The sequence below is a fragment of the Sus scrofa genome, chromosome 11, assembly GCF_054392235.1.
Source record: "Sus scrofa isolate SSC_HxYL_T2T_F1_AM1 chromosome 11, Sscrofa_HxYL_maternal_Yorkshire_Landrace_v2.0, whole genome shotgun sequence".
Classification (NCBI taxonomy): Eukaryota; Metazoa; Chordata; class Mammalia; order Artiodactyla; family Suidae; genus Sus; species Sus scrofa.
In genome coordinates this window covers 78,312,316-78,328,566 of record NC_139393.1, presented here as the reverse complement: position 1 = coordinate 78,328,566, position 16,251 = coordinate 78,312,316, and the positions used below count along the sequence as shown (strand labels likewise).

Sequence of the window (16,251 nt, the reverse complement as noted above, 5' to 3'; positions counted from 1 at the left end):
TCAAATCTGGCAGGATTTCCGCCAGTTTGTCGCGAACTACACGTCCCAGGAAGCACTGGCCCCGGGACGCGTGTCCCTTCCGCCATCCACTTGGAGGAGGCTTTACTCAGCCCCGGCCGACGCGCGGGCCAATCCCATCGCTTTGCACCTTGGGCTGGAACCTGAGATGGGTTCGCCCCCAACGATGCTCCAATTACAGAAGCAACGCAAGTTTGTCATTGTCCCGAGAAAGCGGAGCAGCGTGATTCTTGCCCATTTCAGCAGAACTGCTGGCATCCTTCAGCCAGTGGAGCCAGCGCTCCTGTTGTGATCTTTCCAGGGAGACCCACGACCCTGCCCAGCACAGCAAAAGACCCTCTTGGAGCCGCGACCGCTGCCCGAATCGGCGGACTTGCCCCTGCCCCAGCCGCGGCTGGTTCCGTACACCTCTTCCACTTCATTCATCTGTGGATGATTTTGAGTCCATCTTGTAAATGTTTAGCATTTTGCTGCTTTACTGCTTCTTTCTGGGGACAGTTCCAACACTGGCCGAGACCGGCGGAGAGAGGCGAGTGAGCCCGGAGAAGAGCGAAATATGGGGCCCCGGGCTCAAAGCGGCTGTCGTCCTTCCCGCGCGCTATTTCTATATTCAGGCGGTGGACACATCAGGAAATAAGTAAGTCGAGCATTGGCTCCCTGTCTGTTTTTGGAATGCATTTAAAACTTAGGGTTTCTCCATTCAAGTTTTTTCCGCGCAAGAACTCGTTTCTCTACAGCAGTTTAAAATCCAGTTTATTTGGGTGCTGTTCACATCTAGTAAAATTTTCCCCGTCCCAGTCAATTTTTCTCTGTAGCTTTGGAAATGATATTGAATTAGCCTTTCTCCTGGCTGTTTTGATAGGGCTTCCCACGTGACTGGGGAAGAAACTCTTGCACTTTGCTGGAAGTACTCCTTCTAATTACTTGTGCATAAACTGTTATAAAGAATTTAAACCCAGTTATTAAGAAACTGGTTGGTTTCACTTTTCTCTGGTGCTCCGTCTGTTTTCAGGCAGACCTCTTTAGGTAAGTGTGTTTTCAAACTCCAAAATTAAAGCACTATTTGAAACTTTGGAGTTGAGGGGGGAAAGTAACAAAATATGAATCTCCTATATGTTTGTTACAACTTAATTTCATTCCATTAAATTCAACAGTTAAAATGATGTTTAAAACGTATTTATAGAAAGATACTTAGAACGTATTTCTAGAATTCACATTGGAAATGATTGTCTTTATCCATGGATGCTGTGTATATTTTGTAGGAAAATCTTGAGAATAGGTTTTGCAAAGAAAAGGAAGGTTATACATTTTGTCACTTGGTTATAAATATTACGATTGGGGAAATTAAATACCATATTAATCTTTTTTAAAAAATTGTTATTTCCCCGATACAATTTTTTTTCTACTGAACAGCATGGTGACCCAGTTACACATACATGTATACATTCTTTTTTCTCATATTGTCATGCTCTGGCGTAAGTGACTAGACAGAGTTCCCAGTGCTACACAGCAGGATCTCATTGCTAATCCATTCCAAAGGCAATAGTTTGCATCTGTTAACCCCAAGTTCCCAATCCTGCCCCCTTGGCAACCACAAGTCTATTCTCCAAGTCCATGATTTTCTTTTCTTTGGAAAGGTTCATTTGTGCCTTATATTAGATTCCAGATATAAGAGATATCATATAAATACCATATTAATCTTAACAACACTCATTCAAAAAAACCTTTTTTACAGCATCATTTATATGATATACTACCTACTAGCTTTTGCCCATGGCTGAGCATGATTTATAAATACTGATTTTTAAAAATCACATTGAGAGTGATTATTCAGAAAGTCATTATCTTTTGAGGAACCATTTGATAACAACTTTCCAGATGTGATGGGCATGAAATTAAAAGTAGGTTGATTAAACTATTTTTATATATGAAATGCATATGTTCTATGTTTACATGGATTAGTAGTCTTAACATATTTCCTTGCCATTTTCTAAAACTGTGCGATGTTGTCTTGGCCATTGTCATCCTCTTTTTTTTTTTTTTTTTTTTTTTTTTTTAATCTCTGATCCATCCTATTCATTCTGGTATTAAAAGCATCAGGAAAAAGAAACAAGCATATAACAAACTGTTCTCCTAACGAGGGAGAATGTGGAGAACAGTCAAGTTCATGGACGAGAGGACATAATTGGTGTATGCTTGTTTCTTAAAATAATCTTTTTAAAATTTGTTTTCATTAAAATACATTTGATGGGAGTTCCTGTCGTGGCTTAGCAGTAATGAACCCAGTAAGTATCCATGAGGACTCGGGTTCGATCCCTTGCCTCGCTCAGTGGGTTGAGGATCTGGCCTTGCTGTGAACTGCCGTGTAGGCTGGCAACTGTAGCTCTGATTCGACTCCTAGCCTGGGAACTTCCACATGCCATGGTGCAGCCTTAAAAAGACAAAATAAAATAATGTTGATTTACAATGTGGTGTCAATTTCTGCTCTACTTAAAATAATCTTTAAATCTCACTGTTCTTCCCATCACAGATTCACAACTTCTCCGGGTGAGAAAGTGTTCCAGATTAAAATCTCAGCACCAGATGAGCAGTTCACTAGAGTTGGGGTCCAGGTTTTAGATCGAAAGGATGGGTCCTTCATAGTAAGATACAGAATGTATGCCAGCTACAAAAATCTGAAGGTAGAAGTTAAATTCCAAGGTCAACATGTGGCCAAATCTCCGTATATTTTAAAAGGTACTTTGGAATATTATTTTTCTTTTTTTTAATTATTTTTATTTTTTCCATTATAGTTGATTTTGGAGCATACTTTTAAAACAAATTGTGTTTGCGTACAATGGTACATGTCATTCGATCAAGAGAAACAACTTGGCGTGATTTTTTTTTCACTGAAAGAAAAAAATAGACATTTCCTACTTGAAAAATAAATTGAGAGTCCTGGTAAAAGAGATTTGAATGAAAGATTTGAATGGAAATTATAGTTTGGAAAGAACACACTGATAGAGAATTTGCTCCTTGAAGATACAACATGGGCAAAAGCAAATGGGCTCTATATATGGTCATGGATGGCACTTTCTTTCTTCCCCCCACCCCACACCCGCCCCAAGGCTAGGGATCAAACCCACGCCACAGCTGTAACCAGAGCCACAGCAGTGACAGTGCTGGATCCTTGACCTGCTGAGCCACAAGGGAACTCTGATGGCACTTTTTTTTTCTTTTGCAATTTTTTTTATTACTCAATGAATTTATTACATTTATAGTTGTACAATGACCATCACAATCCAGTTTTATAGGATTTCCATCCCACAACCCCAGCGCATCCCCCCATCCCCCGAACTGTCTCCTTTGGAAACCATAAGTTTTTCAAAGTCTGTGAGTCACTATCTGTTCTGCAAAGAAGTTCCTTCTGACCTTTTTTCAGATTCCACATGTCAGTGAAAGCATTTGATGTTGGTGTCTCATTGTCTGACTGACTTCACTTAGCATGATAATTTCTAGGTCCATCCATGTTGCTAAAAATGCCTATTTCCTTCCTTTTAATGGCTGAGTAATATTCCATTGGGTATATGTATCACAACTTCTTGATCCACTCCTCTGTCGATGGGCAGTTAGGTTGTTTCCATGTCTTGGCTATTGCATATAGTGCTGCAGTGAACATTGGAGTACATGTGTCTTTGCGAGTCATGTTTTTCTCTGGGTAGATGCCCATGAGTGGGACTGCTGGATCAAATGGTAGTTCTATGTTTAGTTTTCTGAGGAATCTCCATACTGTTTTCCACAGTGGTTGCACCAATTTACAATCCCACCAACAGTGTAATGGGGTTCCTTTTTCTCCACACCCTCCCCAGCACTTATTGTTTGTAGACTTTTTGAGGATGGCCATTCTGGCTGGTGTAAGGTGGTACCTCATCGTGGTTTTGATTTGCATTTCTCTCATAGTGAGTGATGTTGAACATCTTTTCATGTGTTTTTTGGCCATCTGTATGTCTTCTTTGAAGAACTGTTTAGATCCTCCGCCCATTTTTTGATGGGGTTACTTGGGTTTTTTTGGTGTTGAGGTGCAGAAGCTGCAGAAATTTTGCAGATTAATCCCTTGTCAGTCAATTCACTTGCAAAGATTTTCTCCCATTCTGTGGGTTGTCTTTTCGTTTTGTTTAGGGTTTCCTTTGCTGTGCAGAAACTTTCAAGTTTAATTAGGTCCCATTTGTTTATTTTTGTTTTTACTGTCATTACTCTAAGAGGTGGATCTGAGAAGATGTTGCTGTCGTTTGTGTTGGAGAGTGTTTGGCCTATGTTTTCCTCTAAGAGTTTTATAGTATCTGGCCATATCTAGGTCTTTAATCCATTTTGAGTTTATTTTTGTGTATGGTGTTAGGGAGTGTTCTAATTTCATTCTTTTCCATGTGGCTGTCCAGTTTTCCCAGCACCGCTTATGAACAGGCTGTCTTTTCTGGCACTTTCTTAATTAGATATTTGACTTAAGTAACTGAAGTGTGATTGAAATTTCTTCAGTCACTTCAGGAAGAGAGAGAGCTTGATGGAGAGAGGAGAAATTGACTGTGGGGTTTTTTGGTCTTTATTTCAAAGCTTTTTTCCAGAGAAGTTCTCTAATGTTTTCTGATAGAGGATGAGAGTACAGCTTTCTTACCTAGAGCTTATCATTCCTGCTTAGCAGAGACAGTCCCCTAAAATATCAGAGAAGCAGTATGTATACAGACACACAAATCTTCCTTATCCCCCTGCTCCAAGAAAAGCAAACATTTTTCTAGAAAGCGTCTAGGTTTCTTTCCCACACTCCACCAGGACACACAATACCATATAACCTGCTAGATACCCCATTATCTGCTACTGCCTGGGACAGGTGACAATCTGAGGATTATAGAAATAAAGGACAGTAAAATCTCAATTCAAATTCTAGATTATGTTAGTGTTATTTCTGTATACATGTAGTTACCTCATTTTAATATTAATGAAATGGGTGTTTTGAGGATTACTTTGCTTCTTTATATATATATATACACACACATATATATATATATATATATATTTTTTTTTTTTTTTGTCTTTTTTGTCTTTTCTAGGGCTGATCCCGCAGCAAATGGAGGTTCCCAGGCTAGGGGTCTAATCAGAGCTGTAGCCGCTGGTCTACACCACAGCCACATCAACACGGGATCCAAGCCGCATCTGCAAACTACACCATAGCTCACGCAACACCGGATCCTTAACCCACTGAGCAAGGCCAGGGATCAAACCTGCAACCTCATGGTTCCTAGTCGGATTCATTAACCACTGCGCCATGACGGGAACTCCTATAGTTATTTTTTTTAAATACCAGGGCGTTCCCTTTGGGGTGCTGTGGAAACGAATCAGACTAGAATCCATGATGTGGATTCAGTCCCTGGCCCCGCTCAGCAGGTTGGGGATCTGGCATTGCTGTGAGCTGTGGTGTGGGCCAGCAGCTTCAGCTCCCATTCGACCTCTAGCCTGGGAACCTCCATAAGCCATGGGCGTGGCCCTAAAAAGCCAAAAAATAAATAAAATATGTATTAAAAAAATAGAAAGCATAGAGGGGTGCTTTATTTACTTGTATTGTCATTGATGATTTGCCCATTGAGAAAAGTACCTTAGCCACTTTAAAACCTCATTTGTGTAATAGACCATTGCACTATCAGTTTCTTAACACCTCTGTCTTACATTAAAACAGATACTCTCCTCTGATATCCTTCTGCCAATGTCTGGTTACTCTAAGTACACAAAACATAAAGATTAATGGACTATGGTAGCCACTTAGAGCCATTGGCTTTCTTTTGCACTTGGGCCACGTGGGCCCAGCTGTGAAAATATCATAAGGCATAACTGTAAAGAGCCATCAGAACAGACTTACTAGTGATACCCCAGGGTGACAAAAATGCTTTTCTCTTGAAGATATTTTTTTCCATCAAATGACCTCCTCCATCTAACTGGGCAAAGTTTGTGAAGTCTCATTATGGAGCTACGTTACATGTTTCCAGTGCTAAACTAAATGATTGCTGTGTACTTTGTGCGTAATTAGGGCCGGTTTACCATGAGAATTGTGACTGTCCCTTGGAAGACGCGGCGGCCTGGCTCCGCGAGATGAGCTGCCCAGAAACCATCCCTCAGATTCAGAGAGATCTGGCACAGTTCCCTAGTGTCGATCCAGAAAAGATTGCCACAGAAATCCCAAAACGATTCGGACAAAGGCAGAGCTTATGTCATTATACCTTGAAGGACAACAAGGTACTGTTCACCCCTGAGGCTGGTTTGTTTGTCTTGGGGGGGGGGCGGCGGCTTTTTTTTTAGACCGTTTGGCTATAACCAGCTACCTAGTTTTATTAAAAATCCTTCTGGGATCACTGTGGTGAAGTTTTATCTCAGCGAAGTCTGCTGGCCAGTACTGTTAGACTTCCAGAATAAGCACTCCCTTCTCTTCTAGGTTTATATCAAGACTCATGGTGAACATGTAGGTTTTAGGATTTTCATGGATGCCATACTGCTGTCTTTGACTAGAAAAGTAAGTATTTCTTTTCTCTGATCTATCATAGACAATGTCTGCCCAGGTTGTACAATGTAACTTTTCAAAATAAAAATAATAACACTATCAGGGTGTTCTAGTCTGGAGCCTTAAGTACTAGAATATTATTCTGAAGTTTTATGTCACATAGGATACCTGTATTGGTTTCCTAGGGTTATTGTTACAAAGTATTTTAACCTAGGTGACTTAAAAATGACAAATTTGGAGTTCCTGTCATGGCTTATCAGTAACGAACCCAACTAGTATCTATGAGGTTACTCAGTGGGTTAAGGATCTAGCATTGCCATGAGCTGTCATGTAGGTCACAGACATGGCTCAGATCCCAAATTGCTGTGGCTGTGGTGTAGACCAGAATTTGCAGCTCCAATTCCACTCTAAGCCTGGGAACCTCCATGTACTGCAGGTGCAGCTCTGAAAAGCCAAAAAAAAAAAAAAAAGACATTTATTCTCTGGCGATTCTGGAGGCTAGAAGTCTGAAGTCAAAGTGTCAGCAGAGCCATGCTCCCTCCAAAACCTATAGGGGAGACTCCTTTCTTGGCTCTGCCTAGCATCTGGGGTACTCGGCAATCCTTGGCACTCCTGAGCCGTAGCTGCCTCACTCCGCTATGTTGTCACATGGCATTATCCCTGTGCCTGGGTGTCTTTCCATCTTCACCTGTTCCCAGGAGGGCACCAGTCATACTGCATTAAGGGCCTCCTGCTCCAGAATGATGTCATCTTAACTAATTACATCTGCACTGCCCCTATTTCCAGATAAGGTCATTCTGAGATTCTGGGGTGTAGGACTTCAGCACCCTTGTGGGCAGAGGGTACATGCACTCCATAACAATATGTTCTAGAGGAAAAATACCATACCATGAAACTGTTTTGGTCCTACATCTACTTTGAGCCTGAAGAAGACTTACCATATGCTGACTCTTATTCCTTGGTATAATGTACATTATCAGAGCTCTGGTGGAATAGCCAGCAGTAATAGTATGATGGCTGGTATGAAAGACTCTACCGCTGGAGTTCCCTGGTAGCCTAGTGGTTAAGGATCTAACATGGTCACTGCTGTGGCGCGGGTGTCATCCCTGGCCTGGGAACTTCCACGTGCCGAGAGTATGGCCAAAAAATAAGTTCATAAAAATTTTAAAAGAAAATGAAAGAAAAAAAAAATCCTTTTAACCATCACATAATCTGTGTGATGAAATTACTCGCAGGCAATAACACGACCTTTCTTCTCAAGGTTGCAGAGCGTTTACAGTGAATTAATTCTGAACCCAGGTAATTACATCATAGGAGCATTCTGCTTCCTTCAAGCTAAAATGTCAGGGTGCTGGCACGTATTTCTGGTTCATCTGTCATCAATCCATGGGAAAATATGGCTCTCAGGACCCCCTTTCCTCAGGATGCTTCTCCGACTGACACAGTGCAGTTCTTGCCTTCAAAAATATTATCTCCTGCCCCCCCACCCCCGCCCCCAAAAAAGTTAAAAAGGAGTTCCCTGCTAGCTCAGTGGATTAAGGATCTGGTGCTGTCTCTGCTGTGGCATGGGTTTGATCCCTGGAAATTTCTGCATGCTGCAGGCGTGGCCCAAGACACATTAAATATATGTTTTACAGATACCACAAATATTTTCCTGTGGCTACATAAAATGTAGCATTGCCATGAGCTGTGGTGTAGGTTGCAGACTCAGCTGGGATCCCAAATTGCTGTGGCTGTGGCGTAGGCCGGGGTCTGCAGCTCCAGTCTGACCCCTGGCCTGGGAACTTCCATATGTCCCACGTGCAGCCCTTTCAAAAAAAAAGAGAGAGAGAGAGAGTAAAAGTATCTTCCCTCAGACGGAGCTTGTGAGGGTTCTTTAGCTCTTGGTAAGGAAGTGTTCAGGCCCAGGGCCCATTCTTCTGTGTCCAAGAAAGACAGGGTGGCCCAGCCTGCCTTTCCCAAAGCCCTGCTAAGGAGAAAGAATTATCCAATATAAGGAACGTGGAAAGAGCTCTTGGCTTTCTCTTCCTAGGTGAAGATGCCCGACGTGGAGTTTTTTGTTAATTTGGGAGACTGGCCTTTGGAAAAGAAGAAATCTGGTTCCCACATCCATCCGATCTTTTCCTGGTGTGGCTCCACGGATTCCAAGGATATCGTGATGCCTACCTATGACCTGACTGACTCTGTTCTCGAAACCATGGGCCGGTGAGAGATGGGTCGCAGATGATCCAGTGCCTCAGTTTCCTTTCTTGCTGAGTTCTTTCCCGACAGCCTTTGTGATGCAATGGTTTGGGAGAAGAATTGATGGCACTTTCTGTTTTCCAGAGTAAGTCTGGATATGCTGTCCGTGCAAGCCAACACGGGCCCTCCCTGGGAAAGCAAAAACTCCACCGCTGTCTGGAGGGGGCGAGACAGCAGAAAAGAGAGACTCGAGCTGGTGAAACTCAGCCGAAAACACCCAGAGCTCATCGATGCTGCTTTCACCAACTTTTTCTTCTTTAAACACGACGAGAGCCTGTATGGTCCCATCGTTAAACACATTTCATTTTTTGATTTCTTCAAGGTATGACATCATTTGCGGCCAATCCTTTGTGTTTTTCCAAATACCTTCATTTGCAGGAGGGAAATGAAGGTCTGTATATTTACCGGGGGCGGGGAAGAGGTGAGCACAAAATGTAATGAACCTCAAAGCCTGTGGCCCCGGGACTGGTTGGACGACCTGGGTTGTACTTAGTACCTGAACCTGATGTTAAATATGCATCTGGGGGAGTTCCCGTTGTGGCGCAGCATTAACGAACCCAACTAGTATCCATGAGGATGCGTGTTTGATCCCTGGCCTCGCTCAGTGGGTTAAGGATCCAGCATTTCCATGAGCTGTGGTGCAGCTCGCAGATGTGGCTCGGATCCCGAGTTGCTGTGGCTGTGGTGGAGGCTGGCAGCTGCTACCCCTAGCCTGGGATGCAACCCCTAGCCTGGGAACTTCCATGTGCTGCAGGTGTGGCCCTAAAAAGACCAAAAAAATATATATGTATGTATGGTTAACACAGCATAGAATACACCATTGATAGAGTAGTAAAGGGCTTACAGAGTCATGGTAAATCTTTCTGTGGGTTGCAGCCTTAGGACATTAGCCTTGTGGTTCTTTTTGGAAATTTGGAAGAATGTCAACATACCCCCTTGAGCGCTAGGCCAGCGTGTTCTATAGAATAGCACTTTCTAAGTGGTGGAGGCCAAGGGCACAATCTGGCCAGAATGTATCTGAGGACGGTGAGGTCTGATGTGCGGAAGGAGGAGACAAGCAAAGAGAGTGGGGAAGGGAAACTTAACGGGGCTTCTTCTACTTGACTGCTCTCTTGCAGCATAAGTACCAGATAAACGTCGATGGCACGGTTGCAGCCTACCGCCTACCCTACCTGCTGGTTGGTGACAGTGTGGTGCTAAAGCAGGACTCCATCTACTATGAACACTTTTATAATGAGCTGCAGCCCTGGAAACACTACATTCCTGTTCGAAGCAACCTGAGCGACCTCCTGGAAAAACTGAAGTGGGCAAAAGATCACGATGAAGAGGTAAGGTCAGTCTCTTTGTGCCCCGCAATCGTGGGTTCATTTTCAAGGTCTTGTGCCTGGCCACATTCACGATGCATGGCTACCGACTCTCACCTGTAAAGGGGAAGCCACCTCCTTGTGGATGGCACAGATTCCTTCAGGATAAACCCACGCTTTGTGGCTTGGATTAACGATCCACTCTGCACAGGACTCGAAAAGCTCAACCTTGGCCTTAACTGTGCTCTCTCTTTTAGTTAGTTTTCTCTGAGCCCCGAGCACGGCCGCACCTTTGCTAGCATGCAAATTAGGATGGCCAGCCTGGCAGGAAGAAAACCTAACCGCGCTGTGGATTCAAATGAGGAATTGCGTGAAATAAGCTTCAAGCTAATTGTCCGCTGCAAATTGTTAAGGCAGTGCCCTAAGCTTCATCTTGCGTTTACTTTGCAAAGTCCTTGTTACCTCATTTATTATATGCCTTTTCTCTCGAAGACAGGCTAATTCCAGAAGGCCCAATATGACTTCTCAAATTTTCAAGTTTTAAAAGCCTCCCCTTATATATTCAGTATCCAGTGCTGAAGCATAAAGGAAAAGAATCTGGAAAAAAATGTGGATATATGTATAACTGCATCATTTTGCGGTCAGCAGAAATGAACACAAGATTATAAATCACCTATACTTCCAAAAATTCAAAAACCAAACCCCTCCCTTTAATTTGAGTAAAAACACGCTCTGTGCAATGTTCCCTTTACCACGTTAGACTCCCCCAAAGTTATCTTTCCTTCTCTTGTCTCACTAACGTGTACTCTGAGCATCAGTTAGCATACACCTGCATAGGAAAAAATGTTTCTTAAAGGATTTTTTTCCCCCGTAGGCAAAGAAGATAGCAAAAACAGGACAAGAATTTGCGAGAAATAATCTCATGGGTGACGACATATTCTGTTATTATTTTAAACTTTTCCAGGTCAGTATTTTCTAAGAAAATAGACATACGGCTTGTTATTGGTCGTGTTAGCAGCAAATAATGTTCCACTTAATTTCCAAAAGTATATTAACTACAGTTTCCACCATGGCACAGTGGGTTAAGAATCTGACTGCAGCGGCTCAGGTGTCTGCAGAGGCATGGGTTCAATCCCAAGGCCAGTGCGGTGGGTTAAAGGATGTAGCTACACAGCTGTGGCACAGGTTGAAGCTGCAGCTTGAATTCAGTCCCTGCCCTGGGAACTTCCATAGGCTGTGGGTGAGGCCATTAAAAAAATTTTTTTTAATTTTTTAAAAATAAGAGTATATTAACTAAGGAGATCTATGTATACCTCTGTAGGCAAATTCAAGGAAGAATATGAAATCATTACGGAAAAAGTAGAAAGCCAAAGATTTAGCTAATGGAGAATGCTGCAACATTAAGAGAAAAGTATTAATGTTAGAACTATGTGGTATGTGGATAAGAAACTGGCCTCCGATCCTACAGAATTAAGTGCCTGGATTCCTATTCCTCTTTGTGCAATACTGCCCTACCATTTTTTTTTTTTTTTTTTTTTTTTTTTTTTTTTTTTTTTTGTCTGAACAGTGTAAAGTACGTTTGGACCTGCTGTGCTGTGGTCCAAACATTCTTTACACTGTTGCGCTATGGGTCATGGACCTACATGAGCCATGACTTTTCTTGGAAATTATTTTCATGGACCTACCCATTTAGGGACTGTGATCAAAGCATATCTTGGAGTTCCCGTCGTGGCTCAGTGGTTAATGAACCTGACTAGCATCCATGAGGACTCGGGTTTGATCCCTAGTCTCGCTCAGTGGGTTAGGGATCCTGCGTTGCTGTGGCTGTGGTGTAGGCCGGCAGCTGTAGCTCCAATTCGACCCCTAGCTTGGGAACCTCCATATGCTGTGGGTGCAGGCCTAAAAAGCAAAAAGCAAAAAAAAAAAAAAAAAAAAAAAAAAAAAAAGATTATCTTTTATCTCAGAATTGCAGATCTTGGGTCGCATTTCTCTGCTACAGAACAAAATTGGTCATTTCTGGTCCTTCCCCATTTAAAACCTCTCCTAGGAGATGGTGCAGTATGTAAACTAAGGAAGGGGCTGGGGGCTTCCTCTCTGAATTCCTGAAGATCCGCAGGGTAGAGTTCATTCATTCACTTCGCATATGCTAAGAGCACAAGCGCCTCACCCAGAGCTTAGGACGGAGCAAGCACATGATGAAGATGTGTCTGAGGTTGTGCAAGCTGTGGTGGGTCCGGCGGAAAGTCTGTCCTCAGATTCTCAGTCTAGGGAAGATGGTGAAGGCAGTTCAAAAGAAATAAAAATTTAAAAATGCAAGTCGTAATAATGAAGGGTAGAATAAAAGTGTGGTCCCTTGGAAATGGACAGCCAATGCCTAAAGGACAGCCTCTCAGAAGCTCTCCTGTTGGGTGTTTAATGGGAGTGTGGAGGACTTTGCCTATCATAACTCGACACATGTGGGTTAAATGGACCCTGTTCCTGCGCACTCCAGTGTATCAAATTTGGTACGTGTGCCTGAAGCGTTACATAAGACATGCTTTTGTACTGTCGCCTGTGCAGGAATATGCCAGTTTACAAGTGAGTGAGCCCCAGATCCGAGAGGGCATGGAGCGGGTGCAGCCGCAGACCGAGGACGACCTCTTCCCTTGCGCATGCCACAGGAAGAAGGTAACCCGCACTGGCCCTCTGGCCATGTCAGCGTCGGAACTAAGGGCCACCCAAGTCCTCCTTCATTCCTTTCCTGCTACCTGATTTCCTCCGGGGGCCTCCAGGCAGTTCATTCTAGCAGAGGCAGACATAGCAGGTACCGACAAGGCAAAAGACAGGCGGTAAGATGCCGTCACGTGAGAAGACGTGGGAGCTCCCAGCAAAACAGAGGGAAGCCTTTTCTACTGTGAGAATTCAGATCACATGGCATTTGAATAGATGTGTACAGTTTGAAAAGTATTTTCACATGTATCCTCTAATGGCCTGTGAGATGATTTCTGCAAAGTTAATCACCACAATATAAAGATAGGAAAATATATAACTATGACTATTCGTGTTAACAGATGATTCATTTAAAAGCAATCTCAGGAGTTCCCGAGTGGCTCAGCAGTAATGAGCCCAACTGTTTCTATGAGGATGCACGTTCAATCCTTGGCCTCGCTCAGTGGGTTAAGGATCCAACGTTGCCATGAGCTGTGCTGTAGGTCACAGATGCAGCTCTAATCTGGCGTGGCTGTGGCTGTGGCTGTGGTACAGGCTGGCAGCTGCAGCTCTGATTCGACCCCTAGCCTGGGAACTTCCATAGGCCATGGGTGCAGCCCTAAAAAAAAATTTTAGAAAGACAATAAAATAAAATAAAAATAATCTCTGTTTATCCCACTGCACACTAATTTCATTTATAAAAGGCAGATTCACATATGGACTTGGCAGACTAAAGATAGGACTTTAGCAGTCAGCCAGTAAATGCCTGCCTTTTACAGTTAACAGCACCAGCCCAAAGAAGAATTTAGCTCACAGTCATCAATCTGGATTATAGCAAAGCAAGAACCAAAAAACCAATGTAGCATCTTTAAATCGTGTGCGTGGTTGTGTAGAAAGAGAGTGTGGCAGGGGATGCTTGTTGTGATTATAGTTGTTTTTTACCTGAGGAAGTACATATTGCATAGAATTTCATTTTATTATATATATAACTTTTATGTAAAAATATTAGTATGTTATATACAAAGTTATATATAACTTATATAACTTAGTAACAAAATATAACAAAAATACTATAGTATTTTTTTTCTTTTTTGTCTTTTTAGGGCCCCACCTGCAGCATATGGAGGTTCCCAGGCTAGGGGTTAAATTAGAACTGCAGCTGCCAGCCTACGTCACAGCCATAGCAACATGGGATCCGAGCCATGTCTGTGACCTACACCACAGCTCACGGCAACACTGGATCCTTAACCCACTCAGCGAGGCCAGGGATCGAACCTGTGTCCTCATGAATACCATTCAGATTCGTTTCCACTGAGCCATGACAGGAACTCCTAGCTTGACAGTATTTTAAGCACCAGCGTTGTGTCTCTGAGTGGGCAAAACCAAAACTGTAGCATTGGCACCAAAGATGAGAAGGCAGATTTGGTAATTATTACGTCTGCTTCTCGAGGCGCACGTGGGTCGGGCGGGGGGGGGGGGGGATTTAAAAAGAATAAGGCGACTTCCAGGCGCTTGATATGATCAAACTAGCTCATCTACACTCACTGATGATTGAATATTGGAGAATTTTGCACAGGGGTAGCCTGGAACCCCCCCTGGTGGGAATATTTACACCATGACAACAGCACGTGCTACAAATCAGTTTTGTCTTGCTGTTTTTTGTGTTGGTTTTTGGAGAACTGATTTGCACCTAACCCGCCCTCAGAAGGGGTTACATCGCCACATTAACTCCTCTCATGGCTCCAAGGCCATAAAAGCAGGGAAAGCCAGTGAAAAAGAGAAGTTGCCAGAATGGAAAGGTGCCCGTGGAGCTCGCGATTTGAAATCAGAATGCTTCCATCGGCTCCCGGAGAAACCACGCAGCTCCCTTCACTCTCATTCGTGTTTTATCTCTAAGTGACTTGGAGGGGTGTCAAATGATTCCCCTGACTCATGGCAGTTGGGGACCCCTTTCTTCCCCCCATTTTCTACCCTAGCCCTTCACTGATACCCTTCATAGCATGAGCCTTTTGCCATAAGACAGACTCTTAAACATTCAGGATCCCCAATCAATGTGACTTTACCCCAAGGTGATTCCCGTAACAGCCCTGGGCCCTGGAAGCCTGTAGCAACAATGTGGCTTTTTTTCACCTCTTTTCTCTTTAGGGGAAAAAGGATTAATAGACTAATGTAAGCCTTCTTGCCTCCTAGTAGACGCCTTGAGAGCGCAAAATATTCTGTTTCTTAATTGCAGACCAAAGATGAACTCTGATGTGCAAAATGCCTTCCCTTCAAATAATGGTGCTCTGACAACTCGTCTTCATGAAAAGAAGCCTGTCTTTTAAATACCAAGTCCAAGGACAATATAAAATCTGCTCTGTGATTATTCTGGATTATGAAGATATGTCTCTTCTTATTCTGCAGTATTCCCATGACTGTCCTTTGACGCACATTTTTAGAATTTTATAATAAAATCACTTTTATTTTAAGGGCCTGTGGTGTGCCAATCATTAGCTGTGTTGGGACCATGAGGCAGTAAAAAGAGGACGTGTGGGCCCTGGACTCAGTATGAAGCATCACAGAAGCTGCCACCTCCCCAGACAGGTGGTTTACATGACAAAGCGGTCAACTCCGCTCTTGTTTACACTATTATTTTGGATAATCAGTCACTCACAGCCAAGTCTGATTCTAACCAATACATCTTACAAGGCCTTTCATAACCTGCCCTCTGCCTGTATCTTTTAGCAGATCTCTCACCGCTTCCTAAGATGTAGCTTCAGGTCCAGCAAAACCAGTCCCTCCCTGTTCCTTCTGTGCCCTGGTCCTTCCTTCTTTGCTGATGCTTTCCCTTGGTCTGGAATACGGAGTCCCTCCTCTTCCTCTGGCTTCGCTGTCCTTCAGTGCTCATTCCAGGACTCGCTGCCCTGAACCTCCTCAAGTGTATACTTGTGCTGCCGTATTTACCATGCTGTGCAGTGGTGACCTAAGTCATTGTCCCTCTCCCTGACCAGGTTTTAAGTAACTGGACTACAGAGACCATGCTCTTCTTCTGTTAGAATTAAACCTAGAATTAAATATTACTATTAAATAGAATTAAACATTTTGCCAAGAATTCCTGCACCTAGAAAGATGCAATAAATTTTGAGTGGACAAATGAATGACCAAATGAAAATTACCCTGAAATGTGATTGAGAGAATTAAAAAGGAACCAGAAGTCCTAACACTGAACTGGAACCTTATGTCCCCACAAATTCCTTTCCTAGGAGTTTCCCTTCTACCCATCTTCTGGTTAAATAATCTGTTATAAATTTTTTTAATTATAGAATGTATCACATGTACAAAAGTATATAAAACATCTATCTCCAGCTTTAAAATAATTATAAAATTATTAAAATAATTATAATTTTTTTTGTCTTTTTATTTTTTCTAGGGCCGCACCCACCACATATGGAGGTTTCCAGGCTAGGGGTCTAATTGGAGCTGTTGCCACCGGCCTACACC

The 16,251-nt window shown here is 43.0% G+C and overlaps 1 protein-coding gene across 2 annotated transcripts; it reads left to right on the top strand.

Moving 5' to 3' along the window:
• The first annotated feature begins 191 nt into the window (after positions 1 to 191).
• On the top strand, positions 192 to 15,239 carry POGLUT2 (protein O-glucosyltransferase 2). Of its 2 annotated transcripts, none has more exons than XR_014819878.1 (10): positions 192 to 655; positions 2,549 to 2,754; positions 6,071 to 6,276; positions 6,473 to 6,550; positions 8,571 to 8,743; positions 8,864 to 9,101; positions 9,898 to 10,107; positions 10,958 to 11,047; positions 12,643 to 13,234; positions 14,029 to 15,239. XR_014819878.1 is itself a non-coding variant. In XM_021065899.2 (10 exons), the coding sequence occupies exons 1-10, from the start codon at positions 474 to 476 to the stop codon at positions 15,020 to 15,022; spliced, it is 1,509 nt and encodes a 502-aa protein (XP_020921558.2). In that variant the 5' UTR covers positions 192 to 473; the 3' UTR covers positions 15,023 to 15,239. The 2 variants fall into 2 exon arrangements, 1 of the variants encoding a protein (XP_020921558.2); XM_021065899.2 differs by having other exon boundaries at positions 12,643 to 12,750; positions 15,005 to 15,239.
• The last annotated feature ends 1,012 nt before the right edge of the window (positions 15,240 to 16,251 follow it).

What these genes read in the sequence shown, in the direction of transcription:
- POGLUT2 (XM_021065899.2), top strand. Translation starts at nt 474, where the DNA reads ATGTTTAGCATTTTGCTGCTTTACTGCTTCTTTCTGGGGACAGTTCCA. An exon ending in ATCTCCGTATATTTTAAAAG is followed by an intron (nt 2,755 to 6,070) that starts GTACTTTGGAAT and finishes GTGCGTAATTAG; the next exon opens with GGCCGGTTTACCATGAGAAT. An exon ending in TGCTGTCTTTGACTAGAAAA is followed by an intron (nt 6,551 to 8,570) that starts GTAAGTATTTCT and finishes TTCTCTTCCTAG; the next exon opens with GTGAAGATGCCCGACGTGGA.